The sequence below is a fragment of the Balearica regulorum genome, chromosome 2 (genome assembly GCF_011004875.1).
Source record: "Balearica regulorum gibbericeps isolate bBalReg1 chromosome 2, bBalReg1.pri, whole genome shotgun sequence".
Classification (NCBI taxonomy): Eukaryota; Metazoa; Chordata; class Aves; order Gruiformes; family Gruidae; genus Balearica; species Balearica regulorum.
The window spans coordinates 13323821-13342264 of record NC_046185.1 but is presented as its reverse complement, the minus strand read 5'-3'; the positions used below and the strand labels follow the sequence as shown (position 1 = coordinate 13342264).

Below are 18444 nucleotides of genomic sequence, written 5' to 3'. Positions count from 1 at the left end.
GAGGGGGATATGGGGAGAAGTTTGTATCCCGCTAACTCTGAAGCCTTCGTGTCCTTCATGTCCTCAGGCCATGGCCCATGACATCCATGAAGGAGCTCTTCTCATCAATGTGGGGCAGGATAGTTTGCCTACAGAAGTTTTGGAGAACACAGCTAAGGAAAAGTAGCAAAGGGACAAGCGAATAACCCAGGAGGAGCACTGAGTTACCAAGAGCTGATTTCAGCCCTGGATCAGGGGTACAGCTTGTGCTAGTTTGGATGACAGCTGAACCTGAACATCAAATGGAATTTCAGTTTTGACGGAAAACAATCAAGAGTTTACAATTTCAACAACGAGTTATGCCAAAAATCCTAACAGGCCCCCACAAGCTTGATCATTCAGTGATGAGGGGAACATGCAGTTACAGGCAGCTGCAGAAACTGCCTGTCAGGAAGGTCACAGCAGGATGCTGGCATACCTCATCCATCCGCTGCGAGGGCAGGGCTGAACACAGCCACCGCATGGTGCACCCTCAGCCAGTCTGGGGTGACACCAGCTGAGCGGTGCAGCTGGTTGGCCGGAGGGAAGGGATGCCGTCCAGAGGGACCTGGACGGGCTGCAGGAGGGGACCCATGCGAAGCTGACGAAGTTCAACAAGCCAAGTGCAATGTCCTGCGTCTGGGCTGGGGCAATGCCCCGTGTCAGTGCAGACTGGGGAATGAATGGATTGAGGGCAGCCCTGCAGAGAAAGACTTGGGGATACTGGTGGATGAGATATTAGTCATGAGCCGGCAACATGCACTTGCAGCCCAGAAAGCCAACCGGATCCTGGGCTGCATCAAAAGAGGTGTGACCAGCAGGTCAAGGGAGGTGATCCTGCTCCTCCTCTCTGCTTTTGTGAGACTTCACCTGGAGTACTGCATCCAGCTCTGGGGTCCCCGGTACAAGAAGTACATGGACCTGTTGGAGCGAGTCCAGAGGAGGGCAACAAAGCTGATCAGAGGGCTGGAGCACCTCTCCTATGAGGACAGGCTGAGAGCATTTTGGTGCAGCTGCTGTGAACACAGAGAAGATCAAACAGCTGTGTACCCTGCCTACTACCCCCCCGGCTGACAAAGAGAGCCTAGCAGCGTAGGAGGGAGTTCGAGCTGCTTTGTAAGTTGCTGGCACAGAAGCATCTCTCCTCTTGGCATCGCCATGGCCCATGCTACACTGGCTGTTCAAAAGAAACATCCCCTCTACTGGGGATCATGCAGCCAGCACTGCATGGAGTAAGTGGGTAGCATTGATCACACAACAGGCTTGACTGGGGAAACCCAACTGCCCAGGAATCCTGGAAGAGATCATGGACTCGCCAGAAGGCAGAAATTTTGGAGCACTGCCAAGGAGGTGGCTCATGCCCAAGAGGCATCACCCACTGTATAATGAGTTATCAAAAGGTGAAAGGCGTTATGCTCTGTTTACAGATGGATTCTGTCGTGTTACAAGAAACCATCAGAAGTGGAAAGCTGCTGTGCAGAGTCCAACACGACAAGTCATTGAAGCCACTGAAGGAGAAGTTGAGTTAAGTCAGTTTGCAGAAGCGAAAGCCATCCAACTAGAGACTGCTGAATGAGAAAAGTGGCCAGTACTCGATCTTTATACTGACTCCTGGATGGTGCTAATGCCCCGTGGGGGTGGCTGCAGCAGTGAAGACGACCAATTGGCAGCGCAGGGGTAAACCCATCTGGGCCGCTGCATTGTGGCAGGACACCACTGCCTGGGTAGAAAACATCACTCTAAAGGTGCATCACATAGATGCTCACATGCCCAAAAGCCGTGCCACTGAAGAACATCAAAACAACAAACAGGTAGACAAGGCTGTCAGAATTGAAGTAGCTCAGGTGGACCTGGACTGGGAGCGAAGGGCGAGCTATTTGTAGCTCGATGGGCCCACAAAACATTGGGACATCTGGGGAGAGATGCAATATGCAGATGGGCTCATGATCGAGGGGTGGACGCACTCACCATGCTGGAAGCAACTACCAGTTGGCTAGAAGCGTACCTTGTAAACTATGCCACTGCCCAAAACACCATCTTAGGCCATGGAAGGCAAATTTTGTGGCAACATGGCACCCCAGAAAGAATTGAATGAGACAAGGGGACTCATTTCCAAAATAACTCACAAACTCCTGCGCCACAAAACATGTCATTGAGTGGGTGTATCACATCCCCCTACGGCCCACAAGCCTCTGAAAAGACAGAGATATAAAGGACTGCTAAAGACTACATTGAGAGCGTTGTGCAATGGGGCGTGGAAGCACTGGGGTATAAATTTAGCAGAAGCCACTTGGCTGGTCAACACCAGAGGATCTGCCAAGTGTCCTGGTCCTGCCCAAATAAAACCCCTACATACTGTGAGAGGAGATAAGATCCCCGTAGCGCATGTGGGGAAGTGGCTGGTGATGTGGATTGCTCCTCCCCTGGGACAAGGCAAACCCATTCCTGGGATTGTCTTTGCTCAAGGACCTGGGTGTACTTGATGGGTGATGAGGAAGGATGGAGACATCCAGTATGTGCCTCAAGGAGATTTAACCTTGGGGGAAAAATAATCTGTGATGTGAGTTGTACATTTAGGAAGTAACATAGCAGGAACGACATGAAGCGATGAAGAACAATGTGCAACAATGACCCAAACCCAGCGGTGTTGGCACCCAACACTCAATCATGCTGCTTCTCCTGCCCTGAGCACCCATCTTGACAGATGGGTCCCAAGTCAGAGCCTGTTCTTATGAGCATGTGGAGGAGTGGAGGAAGCCCCAGGAGGGGATTCATCCGCTCTAATTTTGCCAAAGAAGAGTCAGATGACGACCTGGAAAACAAGAACTGGAATCCTCCTCATTATTGCATTTTCAGACTCTCGCCTATTTTGAAGATGAAGAGGATCTAGAGGTGGGTGATGGGGGCTAAAAATCATGAATAAACGTAGTATAAACAAACCTCCAGAATATCTACAGCAGTGAATTTATACTTAAAAGTTTTTTTTTTTTAGACTTCTAGACTTTTGTAGAACAGGGGGACCTCTGGAGTGCATCAGGGACCTCCAATGGGCCCCAGCAAAGCCCAGATGAGCACTCTGGGGGGGCAATTAGGGGCCTTTGCAGGGTGCGTTCCCTGAGCTGGATGCTCAGGCTGCTTTTTTTCTGAAAAAGAGTGTGCCCTGATCTTCCCTTGTTGCTCCTCCTAGAAAATAAAGAGCTTTATTCCAGGCTTTCCTCCTTCCTGGACCATTGCACACCATCCTCCTGTGCCGTCCCCTGCCATGACCAGGCGCATGACCTAGGCCTGCCAGCTGCACCTCCAGCTCTGGGGAGGCGGTGGAGCAACAGATCCTGGAAACAACCTCCAACTTGTCTTGTGAAGGACAAGGTGATGGGGAGTAGTCAGCAGGGATTTACCATGAGGCAATTCTGCCTCATACCATATCACACGTGAGGCAGGAAGGTCAGCTTACTCATATCAAATGAATGTCCCAGAGGATGTCCCCTCCTGAAGACCAGCAGACCACTCACCCCGACACAGAACTACAGTTCAAGCTTTACTGAGGCCAGAAGTACCATCAATTTTCTTCCGTTTTCCCCCCGAATTTCCTCCAGCAGTAAGCCCCGTTCTACCTTACCTATTGAATCCCCTCATGAGTTATGCTGCCCCCAGTTTTAGTACCTTCCCAGGGAAGGCAGATCCCAGAAGGACAATCGGGTGAACTCACACCATCACCACGCTGAACAGGTTGGGAACCCACAGAGTCCCACCTGGGTTGCCAATTGTTACCAAAATGGATTTGCTTGCGATTTTTAGTTTGTGTGTGGGTACTGGAAAGAAGGCAGGAAAAGTAGGCACTAGCTGAACCCCCTTTTTTATTGGCAGCAATAAAGGTGGTTCTCGGCTCAGAGCACGAACAGGACCTCAAGTTACAAGTCTTGATTCCTTATAAGCAAACTCAGTCTATTCACATACTCATTTTTACAATGACATCCCCTGCTGATGGAAAGTAGAGAATAAATACTTTGTTTTCCATTGCTTCCACACACAACCTTTGCTTTTTCATTAATAAACTGCCTTTGTTTCAACCCATAAGTTCTTTTTTTTGTCCATCTTATTTTCTCCTTCCCTGTTGTGTGGAGGAGGGAAAGTGACAGAGCGGCTAGGTGGACACCTGACAGCTAGCCAGGGTCAAACCCACCACACAGGGACAGGACAAGGGGCGATGGTTTTAAACTGAAAGGGGGTAGGTTTAGATTGGACATACATAAGAAATTATTCACTGTGAGGGTGGTGAGGCACTGGCACAGGTTGCCCAGAGAAGCTGTGGATGCCCCATCCCTGGCAGTGTTCAAGGCCAGGTTGGATGGGGCTTTGGGCAACCTGGTCTAATGGAGGGTGTCCGTGCCCATGGCAGGGGGGTTGGAACTAGATGATCTTTGAGGTCCTTTCCAACCCAAACCATTCTATGGTGCTGTGATGGAGAAAGCTGTGTTAATGTCGCTAGTTACAGCATTAAGGTACTCCCTCACCTCAAAGCCAGCGGTATTCAAACACTCGATAGCAAGATACACAATTAGACTGTGTACTCAGCAATTATTTCAGAAGTATCAGAACCAGGGTCAGAAGGTCCTTCCCAAGGCATCTGTAACATGAGCAAGTGTTAAAGTAACAAAATCAAACTTCAGTAACTGTTAACGGATTCTCACTTGCAGTTTGGAATACTAAAATTTGCTCTTTAAGTCAAGTCAGTGTGGAGTACTGGTGCAAGTACTAATACCAATAATAATATCGTAAGAGCCAAAACATGAAGAAATCAATTACAGGCAGATGTAGAATTATGCAGAACGTACAACCAACGATGAGGCATTCAAATGCAAGATGGAAATGCAAAGCCACTCATGAGATATGATCAGAAACAGAAAACCAAAGTTAGAAGTGGCATGCCAAAAAAGCAAGGAGCAGGCCACCAAAAAAGGAGGAATTGAAGTAGCTGAGATGAGAGATAGCCAGGCACAAGTGGGACAAAGGAATATTTCATGGCCCCAGTGCAATAAACACTGGTTATTTGGAACAGTAACTATGCGACACGTTCAGAACAACATTCGTGTTGTTTTCTTTGCAGTAGTTAAAACCAACATTTTTGCTTTATTGTTATGTTTGAGAAAATACTGCCTGTTCTTAAGAGCTGCCACTTGCCTTCTACTCCCAGAGCCAGGGAGAGTTAACCATTGTGTTGCCAGTCTGAGAGACAACCTCCAGCAAACAATCTGCACGCACACCAAAAGTTTCCAAATCACCTTGGCTAGCCGCTGCGTATTTTGGACATCTCAGTCACAAAATGACAACATTTGGCAAGTATTTTATTTGCTGCTAAAACAGCTCCAAACCTATTCCCACTTTCTAAACTGTGGGAAATCATTTGGCGAGTTCCCATCAAATATCTATACAGACCTGGTTCCACAAAAGCTGCATTCCAGTGTCCCAACTACCGAACCTACTCGAGAGCTGTGGCAAAACAAATTATAAAACTTTTTATGTGGCTACTCGTGACCTGAAGTTTAAGAAGAAACTGGGAGAAGTCCCTGTTCCAGTTTTTGCTGACATATTTGGCATTAAGCTTTCCACGTTTGCCGTGTCTTTGCTGTAAGACATCCTCTGTTGATGCAAACATCGTAATTAATTTACAGCACGTTATGGTCAGTCTCTACTGAAAACTTATGACATCAGTTAGTCTTAAAAGCATGCCCAGCCCTTCAGGCGGGCTTCACTGCCTTCCGAATACAGTGCTCTACACACGCAGACAAAAATTTCCACCTAGCAAAGCACACGCATGACTAAACCAAATATTCTGTAATGCATTATGAGTGCATTAATGCTTACCCAAGTATACTTGCCAAGTCATCATCTTTCATAACAAGCTGACCAGGATGTGTTTTAATTACATTAAGTCACCAAACTATCAAAGATAATTTGACATGGCTGAAGGTGGTATTCCATTTTTCTGGAGAGGTTTCACAGTCAACTTAGCAGAGGGCTATACCACACCAAGGGTTAGTGACAGGTTCCCTGAAAGTATCTTAAACCTTTAAAATTCACCTAAAAGTAGCAGATACAAACTGTGTTCACATATGGTGAGTTATTTAAAGTTTCGGCACTCTTTAGTACTTCAGAAAGAAAACACAGGAAAACATGAGGAAAAGTCACAGCAAATTACGCCTAAAGATTTCTGGGTTTAAACTATATCCATTAAAGAACACTTTTACAAAAAGCCACGAAGAATTTAAGTCTCAGTTTAAGAGAAGATGGGGAAGAGCACACCTTGTTTGCCTCAAATGTAAATTATTTCAAGCAAAAGGAACTATGGGATAATCTCTACCTTCTTCTGTGGAAGCCCAAAGCATGTAGCATCGATGCTTCAGAAAGTAAAGCAAAGTGATATTATTACCAACTGGAAAGCACAATGTAAGGAGCTATATGACGCAGAAACAACACTGCCAGTTTTCACAGCAAAGATCTTCCTTACAGGGTTTTACAAAGGATATGATCTGACTAAACACTCTTCCGCACATATAAACAATGTTGACAGTTTTTCTTCTCCTCCCTCGTCTAAGCACACTGAAGACAAGACTACAGCTACTTCTACACTTGCAAAAAACAATTAGCTTTGAAGAAGGAAAATCTCCTTCCAGTTCTAAGTTAAAATATCTACCATTTACATTTTTTTTCTAAAACACACAGAATTATTCTTATTGACAATTTCTCAGCATAAAAACATTTATGATTTCTAGCTATCCAGCTCCAAACAAGAAATCACTATAATGTCAATTAATTGGGAAATATTAAAAAAAAAAAAAAGAATTAAGAAAATGGCTAATTCCATGGCTCTAAATGCAACAACGTAGAATTTGATATCAAGAAACTTTTAAACTGGACATTATAAAGGAAGCCTTCCATCCCTCTGGCATCGCAGGCCCCAAAAAATCACAGACGCTTCAAGCGCAACATGGTGAGGTTTATGATGGAAAGATGCCTCTGAAAGCTCGATTTTATACTGGATTACTTACTATTTTAAATACAAACAAATCAGTGAACAAAGACAATTATGAGATGTTAAGAGTTTAAATGCAGAGATTTATATTCTTAAAAGATATACAAGAAGAATTCTTAAAAAATGTAATATGAACTTTATTGCATATGTCATTCCATAATCATTTGGAGATATGAGAATAAATACAACAAAACCTTTAAGTTACTGAAGGTGGGATATATATATATCTGAATAGAATTGTCTGTCAAAGTGACATAAATCATCTTGGAGATTACCAAACCACTTGATTTCAAATTCTGTGGCTGATGCAGTTACCAATGATGACAGCGCTGAAGGGCCTATGCATTTTACCTCACCCTGAAATTCCTCTTTTAGTTTTTCTGGTATAAGATCCTGCCCCATAACCTGCAAACAGAGTAAGAATGAAGATGGGAAACCAGAAAATAACTTGCAGAGAAAACAGCAAATATGACATTAATAACAGATCTTTACAAGAAAAGCCCTTGACACATGAACAACATGCCACCCAGAAGTCTCCAAGTCACGATCAAGTTGCCTGCCTGTTGCGTTCTGCAATAAACACAGAGAACCGAGAGCCTGGGTGCCGCAGCTGCTCAACCCTGCCCAGCTTCTGGCTACACTTGCACAGTGGGGATTTTTACTCTCGGAGTAGCTGCGGAAATCTCAACACCAACTCTGCATTCAATGCTCATCTTGCAACAGCACCAATACTCTGATCTCCTCCTGAGGTTGTTGGACAGAGGGAAGCAAGGAGAGAAGTTTCTTTTCCCTGAGATAGCCTGCATGTTACTGCCCTCTTACGGATGACATCCCACAAGACTGCCTGCCAACCCGGCAATGGCTTGGCTTTCACTAACTTAAAGCTGTAATACTGACAGCAAAGTTATAATCTCACTAGCTTCCTTTGTTCATTAAGATAAAAGTCAGAAACTCTAAATAGCATTAAAAATATTTAGTCTCTATGAATAAAGTGATGCAATGTTACTCTCCTCCTCTGTATTTCTTTAAAACTCCAATGCAGTACATCAAAGAGCGAAGAAATCATGTAAAAGGATGTCTCTGGCTTTTTCTGAAAATGTTTAATACTTTTTCTGGAAGTGTTTAATACTGCTGTGACCATCAAAGTAACCTCCACTTCCATTTCATACTTGTGATTCACTCTGTGGCATCTACAATTTCTGAGATAAAATCTGCGTCCCAGGAAACGCACAGCCATGAGGCATCTGTAAATACAAGTCCAATGAGAAACTTAACAAGCCGGAACATTCCCGGAAGGAGAATTTCAGCAGAACAGAGATACACCTGCATGACACAAGCCAGCATTATATAGGTATCACTGTCAGTTCAAGGTAACACACTACCAGGGCAACCCGCCCCAGCTAAGTTACCTTGCTTCCTGGCACAGTTAATTAGTGCAGGGGAGTGTCATGGGACTTTGTGCTGAACTGGCTCAGGTACCTCAACCAGCCTCCATATAGCTGAGAGCTTGCACACAACAACACGTCCCCTTACCTTGGTCATCAACTGCAAGGAGTTTTCACTGAAACCAAGTCGTGTCACTCTGTCATCAATTTCTTTTTGACCTTCTGTGTTATTCTCTAGCGCAAAGGATGACTGTTGCAACTGGGTTAGCTGAAGTAAAAGCCTGAGATGAAAAAGGCAGTTAAAAAAAGGCACAGCTGGCAAAAGAGTAAGTCAGCAAACCTAAACCCAGCCAAAATGTAATATTTTAAAACAGCTCTTCTTCATAACTTTTGCTGACTGCAAAAACTGCAAAGAAATTAACACATCTCTATCAATCTGTTATGGGTATGGTATAGCCGTGCTATGACAGTAGCACTGAGAAGTACTTTTGAAAAACAATATGCCAAGTATCTCTGGTTGCTCTGAGCAAACATTTTTTTCCCCCATGTATTCAACAGCGAAGCTCAGATCCGCTAGCATTAACTGCAGTACTTCAGGTGTCCCACATCCTTAGTAAGGCCTAACAAGACAGCAGCACATTGCTGCCCATGGCAGTGATTATCTTTGTAATATGAAAAATTAGAAATTTGGGGGGTTTAGACAAATATTAAACATCCTCCCCACATAGGCCAACTCTGGAATACTTTCTAAAATCTTTCACCAAAGTTCTATGTTCAAGGCAGTGCCCCAGAAGTCACCATCACGATTTGGTGAGGGTTAGACGTGCTCACAACGTGCCTTCATGTCACGGAGGGACCCTGTCACCCACTGCTCGACCACAGAGAGCAGTGGCAGTTTCCAGAGGACTGTAAAACATGTCAGCAGAGGAAATATCTAAGTATATTCAACCAAGGGACCACTGGGACTTAGCAATATCGTTACTGAAACTATGTTTAATTCAAGCTTTATGCATAAAGAACAAGAACAATTTTTTTTATCACATTTACCAAAGTTAAATGAAGCAGGTGTTATAATAAAGGTGTGTAGTTTTATAAAGAGAAGACTTGAGATCTTAGATGAATGTTTTCACCTGAGCATTATAAACATAACAATTTACAAGTCTGAGCCAACAAACCATTAGTAAATTCAGTAAAGTTTTGACTGGGAAATTCAAAGTAAAAATGGAAAGCACTTTTAGTTTATAAAGTGTTTTTGTTTCAAAATTTGCATCAGCATAATGTAAGAAAGAATGAAATCTCAGTGAAAATGAAACAAAACCATTTCTCCAATTTTTGGTTTTTTTTGGTTGGCAAAACTAGAAGAGTCAATTATACGTGATGGTTTACACAGAACCTTATTTCTGACAAAAATCAATACTAACATCCCTTTTCCAGTTGCAATTTACCCTGCACATACGTTCATGGAAAATCCACATCTCACTTAAAATCCAACAGATCTGAAAATTAATATTAGACAACCTATTTAATGCAGAAGCCCTGGGCAGGGGAGAAGCTCACCCTGGACAAGTGTATCCGCACATATAAACCACAATAACACTCTGTGAAACTGCAGCCAAGCAAGCAAATCCCATGATTTATAATTCTCTCAATGCTGAACCATACACACCAAAACAAGCCACACAAATTAAGATGAATGTAGCTTTAATATTCAATATCAGTACTAAATCTATTAACTTCTCTCAAGTAGCAATGAAAGTCACCATCTCTTGTAATTGTCTGAGTACAATTAAAAGCTACTATATCTTTTTTTTTATATTTCTTAAGTTTTACCGTAACAGAGAAGTTATAAAGTGTTCTCCATAAACATTTTTGGAAGTTCATAAAATGGCTTTAAATACATTTGGTGACTAATACATTACTGAGAGGCAAAAGGCGGGGAAAAAATCCAAGACTATTTTAACAAAACTAGTTCCTAATTATCTCTTCGAAAGATTATGTTTTGGGGATTTTTGTTGTGTGCAAGAGTTTTAGGAAGAGAGGGAAGAAAAGGAAAGAGCATTTTAATGCAGCCCTGTCAATCAGCTGTCACAGAGTTAATTCTTCAACCTCACCCATTATGCAGATTGGGGCATTATTATAAAACCCATTTTCACTCAAGCATGAGGCTTCAAGCAAATAAGACAGGTGGCACTCGCAGAAGGAAGACTGGCTGGCTTTCCCTTTGGGGCACTTCTGCTGCTGCGTCTTTAATACTAAAGCAGGAAACAGCCACGCTCTAACAGGCTGCTGTATATAATTACTTGAAAAGATTCATACAATAAGGTCATTAAAAATGCTGTACTTCTCAACAGCGTACAACACTGGTCTACTCTTTCCACTCAGATTTAGGTCATTCACAGCTACCATGCCAGTGGATTTTGCTTTTTAGATCTGAAGCAATAGCAGGGTGCTTCTAAGTTAGCATTGCCAATGCTGAAACAAACATTTGAACTGAAAATGTAAACTGAAAATATTAAGGCTGGGGAAAATATGCTTTAAATTGTTCTTGATTGTGAGAAGTTAACATTATTCTAAGAATATGTTTAGTTACCTTGCTCTAATAAATGAGGCACATGCCTTTATCCCAACTTTCTTTGGCATGTTCTGCTCCCAGGACCCAGAGGCTGCATGTTTCCCTTTGTCCTTCCTTTCCGGTTCTTCCAAAGTGCAGAGGAATTCTTTTACGGTTTGGCTGCTGCCACAAGTCACTGCACTCTCCCTCTTTGTTTCTGCAGCAAGACTGGGCCAAGGGCCTTCTTTCTGGTCATCTGATCTGTGAGGCTGCAAATTAATCTCTCTTCCAGTTGATGTTTTGAAACTACTATCACTTACACTAACCTCTTCAGACTGATTCAGATTTGTTTCTGGAATGACTAGTGGAGACAGACTCTGTAAAAGGCTCATATAAGCTTCAGCAAGTAACTTCCAGTACCAAGGGTTGAAAGGATGTAAGCAGATCAGTTGCTGCAGACACGTGATCTTTTTTCCTATGTTTTCCAGACCCTGGTAAATGGCAAACTGCAGGTTGAGAACCGTCGTTAAGTGATCTGTGTTAGTAGCGCTGTTTCTCTAGAAACAAAAGATAATAGATTAAAACCAAGAGTAGAACAGAATCATCCTTCAGAGCCTAAGAAAATGTCTCCCTGAATAATGACACACAAATATCACTAAAGGTAATTTTTAAATTGTACAAAACTCTGCTTTTAATTTTAAACGATACAACGTGATACAGATCATGCATAATCAAGTTGACAGCATTCCCTTAGCTGCATTGTCCCGGAGTCTGAAAGGCAAGAAGGCCCCGAATGCTGTCATTTGTTTATTTGCCTTCAGAGTTTTGTACAGCTGCCCTTCTTTGTAGTATAAACACCTTTTATATAAAATAAACAGTAGCAGTAAAATTCTAGCAGACTTCAGAGCCTCTGGACTTTTTTCTTTATGGGAAAAACTCAATTTGTGGTTAGATACTCTTCTTGGTGGCAGTCTGGCAGCGAGTATATGGAAATAAAAGGGAGTTTTGAACCATCACTTTTAGAGTGGAAAGACTTAAGCACTCATTTATCCCCTTTCTTATAATTCCTATTACATTACATTAATTCTGCCTGGCAGAGCATGATATTTAGTCCCTTCCAGGACTACCAGCCTCCCTACACAGGGAGCTCATTGTGGTACAGGGTGTTCTGATTTCTAAAGAGTGATTGTATCTGCAGTGACAGTTACCCTCTGTTTACCAAATACTCTTGAGCACTGCACATCCTGAAGGATTATACACATGAAGATTATTTTTCCAGAAAATGGTCTATATAAAAGAACTACTGGCAATATTTTCATGTTCAAAGCCTAAAAGAACAACTGCATTATTTACCATTTTTTCTGCAATAGCGAGAGCCTCCTTGTGCCTTCCTAGGCGAGATAAACACCGAGCCTGGCCCTCTTGGACATCTCGTCTCATCGCAATGTTACTGGGAGGTAAGAGTAGTAAGCAGTTTGAGTATTCACACAGGGCTTTCTAGTAGTGTTGACAAAAAGAAAAGCCAAACAAAACAGTGAAAGATTTTCACTTAAAAGCAAGCCAGACAGTATGTTTTGTTTATGACTACAGTCACAAAGGGAATTCAGGAACTGAAGTCCACATTTTCATTTCTCCAGACTCAACTACCACCTCTGCCAGCAACACACGAGGGCCCTGGTACTACACAGCCAAGCCCAGACAGTGATGAGCAACCCCAATCCCAACTTGTGTTTAAACTCTGGCAGGATTCACCACACATCCGTCCAGCTCTCCTCCAGCAGGCCTGATCCAGAAGGGATCATTTACGGACTTGGGCAATATGTGACACAAAGCATCTTCCCCTCAGCTACCAACTCAATGATCAGAGCGCTCATCCTAAATTTGGGGAGGCCTTCTTTCAAATCCACGACATTCTCCATGGGAAGGCTTGAACTTGCAAGTACCTCACCTCAGATGAATAATCAGCAAGTTGAATAATACCACAAGGAAGGTGAATCTCCATCGTTCCTGTAAGGTGGTTCTAATTTGCATAAAATAATTAAATATTAATTGGGCTAAGGAAAAAGACGAGAATGAGCAATACTTCTGTAGCTGAATGCTCAGGGCACTCACCAGGACTCCAATTAACATTTAAATACATTAAATTAAGTATTCAGTGAAGCTAAGACTGGAATCTTGGTTCCTCCCTGTTTGTGTAAGTGCTCAGACCAGAAGACTAAAGAGCAGTGCTCATTCTCCCATCTCTCAAAATGAATATTTAATTATTCCTTGCAAACTTGAATGCTTCTAACAGAAAGAGCTGCCAGGCGACGTATCCTAAATACTTTCTAGCAAAATGGCTGAAATACTTTTCTTCCCTGGTGTTAAGCTTGCATTCCTTCTCAAGCAAAAGAGGAAGCTCCCCTCTGCCTGGTGAGTGCAGCAGCCACTGGTGAAAGTGGATCAGAGGAGGGTTGCAGGACACCTTTTATGCCTTGCGTGACAAACCTGACAAGGAGCAGGCATTACGAATACCAAGCGGATTCTACAGTCAGGTATATCCTAAAAAAGGGCACAGCTTAGATCATTGCTGTCCGTGGCATTTCCCGTCAAGTGGCCTAGGCTGAAGTAAAAAAGTATTCACAATGAACGAAGAGATTACTGCCCCCATTTACTTATTTCCAGCCCCCTTTCTAAGGTCAGTGCTCTCAAATCTGTAATTTTATGTGCAGTCTAGCTCTGGTTCTGTCACAGTGATTCAGGTTAGCAATAAGACTGAAGACCAGACATTTAAAGATGGATCACTGTGGCAGAAAAGGCTTAGGAAGCAATGGTCTGTTCCACTAACAGATCTGAGAGGGTGTCATTCTCTCCCGAGAGGGCACCACAGCACAGAGCAAAGAGCAATCTGCTTTTCCTGAGGGTCAGCAGCCATGTCTGACTGCAGCCTGAAGCATCTTTCTTCTCAGCACACTTTTATGAATCCCTTCAGGGCATCTCAGCTGAGACTGGAAAGCATCTGCCAGGTATAGACAAGGCAGCAGTAGTACTGGAGTAACATTAAAAAGCAGAAGTCAGTGCCAGCTGAGGTACAAAAAGATCCACAAATCCAATGGGCAAGGCAAAAGGAGTAGAGAGGGAAGCCGGCCTGGGGGCTTTCAAATCAGGGAGCCTGTAATGCAAACCATAGTCTGGAAGAAGCTATTACAGTTGAAATAAGGGCAGAAGCAGCTGATTTCAACCAGGAAACAAGGTAACAAAAGACTGGATCCTGCAACTAGAACTACAGAGGTAGGAGAGCATCAATGATCAGAAATGTGGCTCAGGAAGCAGGCATTGAGGATAGGGTCTAGGACTACAGCAGGCAGGAACAGAAATGAGGAACATAAATGCACCCCAAGGGCACAAAAAGCCATCCAGAGCGAGGGGATGCAGCAGAGAGATGGGACAATTAACGATGAGGCTCATAAGCCAAATGTCAGGAGCCTGACAACTACAGTCAGCTTTCCCTGACAGCGGGGGGAGCTCTGAGAAAGGTGAGCGGCACCAGGTGGTTGCCAGCGATTTAACAGCCTTTGTGGGAGATGGTACTACCCCAAGAGCAGACATATCTGCATCCTTAACTCTGGCTGACCGTGACTTCCGTGGCCACAAACAACAGCTCTGCTCACTACTGAAACACGTGGATGTGCAAGCCCGATGTGGGTCAGCTCCAAGTGCAGAGCGGCATTTCTGGCCAGTTTACATTGACTTCTTGCTGACTGCCGGAAAGATGACACCTGTCTGGGGGAACGGCCAGAATGCAGTTAACCATCATGGCCTGACTACAGGACAGCTCTTCACCAGGTCACCGTGACTCCCCGTGGGGCTGTCATGCTTTCAGCAAAAACGATGAGCCATCAAGCCTGATGTAACCGCCCCACAGACTCCAGCATCTCCCGGCTGTGGGTCAGCGGGGAGGCTTTTATATCAATACACACATACATTCACTCAGCACACCGGGGACTACAGGCTCACCCCAGTTTACACCCCCACGACTTCCACCGACCGGGGCCCAGGCTCGGCCCAGGCCCGTGCGAGGGCCGTGGAAATACCTCCAACTCCTGCTGCCGGTAGGCCCAGTCCGCCCGGAACTTGCTGGCCGTTAGCCCGCCGCCGCCTTCCCCGCCGTCCGCCTCGCTGCAAAACCACTGCGGGCACAGCACAGACCCGTCAGGGGGGCCGAGGCCGCCCCCGCCGTACCCAGGCCGCCCCTTTGGCCGCTCCCGCCGGGCCCGCCCGCCGCCCCCCGCTCCCCCCCCGGCTCCTCACGCGGGGCTCGCAGTGCTTCGCGCCGCAGGGCGGCCCGGCCCCGCCGCCCGGGCCCCGCTCCCGGCTCGGGGCGAAGAGGGAGTCCTCGAACTGCCAGGCCAGCAGCGCCTCCATCCCGCCGCTCCGCCCGGTGCGGCCCCCGCCGCGCGGCGGCAGCGCGCCCCCTGCCGGGCTGCCGATCCTGGAGGGCCAGCGAGGGCGGCGGCGCGGCAGCGGCGAGCCTCCGGGGGGCACCGAGTTAAGGGCTGCGCGGGCTAGAGGGAACGTGGCTGGCAGCGGCCATCTTAGGCAGGGCGGTGTGAGGGGCTGAGGAGCGCGGCCCGCCGGGAGCTGTAGTCCCGACCGCCGCGGCTCGGGCCCGGCTCCCTCCGGCCCTGCTGACTAGGTGCCTGAAGCGGGCGCCCCCAGAAGGCCTCGGCCGCTCGCTGCAGGGCTGCGAGACGAGAGCCGGCAGCGGTCCTGGTGCCAAGCCGCCCCCCGCCACGGGGGGAGCGCCGCTGGGCCGGGGCGCTGACTGGAAACGGGGCCGGTGGCAGTCCAGGCACCGCTGGCCTTGCCAAAGTCCGAGAGAAGCGAGAGCAGAGGAAGGCCCTGCCTCAGGGCAGCGTGTGACTCCTCGTTTCTGGCATGTGCCCGTTGTTTTTAGGAGGTTGGTGGTAAACTCGTGCGGCTTGTGCTCCCCGAGAGGGAGCAGGGCCACTGCACCTCCCCGGCTCTGGCGAGGAGTTTGGTCACATCACTGTAATGGAAATGTTGTAAGATCTCGTAACAAATAGTGGAACCAAAGCGTCCCGTGCTTTGTTAAATTAATTGCATAATTGTAGAGTTGCTCTGTTAGTATCTTGGCCTGGTGCCTGTGTGGGGGTGGGTGGCAGTGTATTTCGGTAATTTTTCCATTTGATTTTTCTGCCCCAAAGCAGAAGGGGAAACTTCTGAAATCTCAGGCCTTCCGAGACAGGATTTCCCACAGCCCCCTACACTGTGCTGTGGGAAAAGGGGACATGACAAAGTGATCCTAGAGCTTCTTCAAGGCGTAAGGATTCTCAGGCGCAGTGTCACTCATTAACAGCACCTAGGTGAAGCTGTAGCTATCCCAGCTGTCTGCCCTGCCTCATGATACTACTGTGCACAGTGTGTGCTGTGTTTTACGTGTGCTGCAATGCTGTTTCCTCTCTCCACCGTGCCAGTCCGTCCATCCAGGAAGGGCCATTTTGTCCCATCTAATCACCGTGCAGGTTTGGAGAACGTGAGCTGAGAAGTTATCCTTTTACTTCCTTAACCTGCAAAATGGACTAATGAACCTGTCTAGACCAGAACAGTTTTTGAGACCAAAGCACTGCCTGTATGGATAATTTTAAAGGTTTCCTTCTAGTAGACATGTAAAATATGGGTTCTGGGTTTGGGGGTTTTTTTTGTTGTTGTTCTTTCTAAGTGGATACATGGATACATGCTCAAAATATCCTTCCATATCAGCATAGCTATGACCAGATGTAGCATCAGTTGGCATAAATCCCTGGGCAGAAACTCAACTTTGGCGGGTAAATTTGATCAGAAAAATAAAAGGGAATGGAGGTTTCTTTTGCTTTCAAACTTGCTGTTTGGCAAACAAGCTCACCTGAATGTAGTAAACTGCTTAACAAGTAAGTCTGGAGAGTATCAGGAGTTTGTTTGACATGCTTCAGTCTTGTTACAAGCGTGAAGGTAGGTGAGCAGAGTCAAAGCTTCTTTACATGCACACCAAAACCATATGGCTTCCTCCTGCACGCAGACTCGTGCGATGAACTCCTGCAGGACAGAGGCAGAGCACACAGAATCAGCCTGCGGAGGTTTGCACGAGTGCCTGCATTTCTCCTCATGTACATCGGACACACGCATTCCTTTCCCACTCCTCCAGGACAGCCAGTCATGCTGCAACACACCAGTCTAATGAGCAAAGCATGAAAAATCCAGCAAGATGATTAAGAACAAATCAAAAAGAAGAAAAAACAAAAAAGCAACATGAGTAATCGAAGTGAAATGTGGCCCCAGCTCAAAGTGAAACACGCGAAGAGCCAGGCGCTCCCAGGGGCAAATCCCAGTGCGGCCGGTTGGCTGCCAGCTTCGATTGCAGAGTCCTCTGGGGCTGGGGGTTTCAGCCATCGTGCCCCTGAGGATACCAACGTGGTCTGCAAAGGCTCTGTGTTGCAATGCAGAGAATGCCTTTGTCTGGTAAATCGTCGTTAGGAGAGCAGTGATTCCTGAGCACCACACAGGGGGCCAAGCAGCTGACTGCATGGTTTCAGTCATAAGTCATGGGCATAATATTGCCTCTCTTCTTCCTTCCTCCCTTGCCTGGCTCTCCCCTTCCCCCGCCTCCCCTCAGGCATTTAAAAGGCTCTTCGTGTATTAGTTACAGAAATAAAAAAATGCAACTTTAGGAAATTCCTGTGCCTCGTCAGCACCGGAGATTTGCTCGATTTCTCCCCTAGGACCCAAGTCATCAGTGTAGCTGCCAGAATACAAATTCCAACTGTACATAAGTGAAGCTGCTTGCCTGAGTTTGCATGGCATGATTTGCTGTGGTGCTGGTAGCCTTGGCTTCACAGGGGAGAAAATGACATCTCTGGAAGAGGCAGCTTTGAGGGGGCTCAAAGATACACGAGCCCTACGAGAGCCTGCGCTGCTGCAGCTGCTCCACGTAGGCAGCTTCGGGGATAAAAAGAAGCCGCTGATGCATCTCTTCCTGAAGGTAGCCGAGGTCTTACTCCACCACCAGCCTAAACCACCGGCTCGGCACATGAACCAATAAAACAAATGGGCTCCAGTGAGCTGCGGTGACCGAGCAAGTTCCTGCGCATCAGCAAAGCTATTGGAGCTGTTCACACGAGCATGCCTCGTTATGCCGGTGGTGAGGTGCTGTGACCCAGCTTCAGGCTCCATGAACGGGGGGCAGGCTAGTGTGCTTCATCTTGCAGGCAGGGTGAATCCGGAGAAAGCCTGGGCGGTGAAGACAAATGATAGGCAGGAATTTGTCAACCTGCCCTATTGCCTGGGCCTTTTGGCCAGGAAAAGAAAACACAGCATGGAAGGTGGAGCTGGTCTAGATCCCGACAGCCCTCCCTTCTCCCTGCTTCCCAGTCTACTCAGGCAAAATTAATTCAGACAATTCTCCCCCTTTAATAACTGAT

The 18444-nt window shown here is 46.1% G+C and overlaps 2 protein-coding genes across 4 annotated transcripts in view; both read right to left on the bottom strand.

The window, feature by feature from the left end:
- Nucleotides 1–3858: 3858 nt before the first annotated feature.
- C2H8orf76 (chromosome 2 C8orf76 homolog) lies at nt 3859–15628 on the bottom strand. Of its 3 annotated transcripts, none has more exons than XM_075743375.1 (6): nt 15278–15625; nt 15061–15156; nt 12341–12484; nt 11027–11544; nt 8585–8717; nt 3859–7456 (listed from the first exon to the last, which is right to left on the bottom strand). In XM_075743375.1, exons 1-6 carry the CDS (start codon nt 15389–15391, stop codon nt 7253–7255), a joined length of 1209 nt encoding a protein of 402 aa, XP_075599490.1. In that variant the 5' UTR covers nt 15392–15625; the 3' UTR covers nt 3859–7252. The 3 variants fall into 3 exon arrangements, with proteins under 3 accessions (XP_075599490.1, XP_075599491.1, XP_075599492.1); XM_075743376.1 differs by having other exon boundaries at nt 7002–7456; nt 11027–11478; nt 15278–15628; XM_075743377.1 differs by lacking the exon at nt 15061–15156 and having other exon boundaries at nt 7002–7456; nt 15278–15626.
- A 750-nt stretch (nt 15629–16378) lies between these two features.
- The window catches only part of ZHX1 (zinc fingers and homeoboxes 1), a 35472-nt gene continuing 33406 nt past the window's right edge, over nt 16379–18444 (bottom strand). Inside the window, exon 4 of the transcript XR_012833716.1 lies at nt 16379–17062. The gene's annotated coding sequence lies outside the window, so the exon portion shown is untranslated. The remainder of the gene's footprint in view (nt 17063–18444) is intronic.

Bases quoted from the DNA above. Each gene is read 5' to 3' on its own strand.
- C2H8orf76 (XM_075743375.1), bottom strand. From the start codon at position 15,391: ATGGAGGCGCTGCTGGCCTGGCAGTTCGAGGACTCCCTCTTCGCCCCG. The intron at 15,157-15,277 runs GTGAGGAGCCGG...CTGTGCCCGCAG, and splicing joins CGAAGCACTGCGAGCCCCGC to TGGTTTTGCAGCGAGGCGGA. The intron at 12,485-15,060 runs GTATTTCCACGG...CAACACTACTAG, and splicing joins ACCGGCAGCAGGAGTTGGAG to AAAGCCCTGTGTGAATACTC.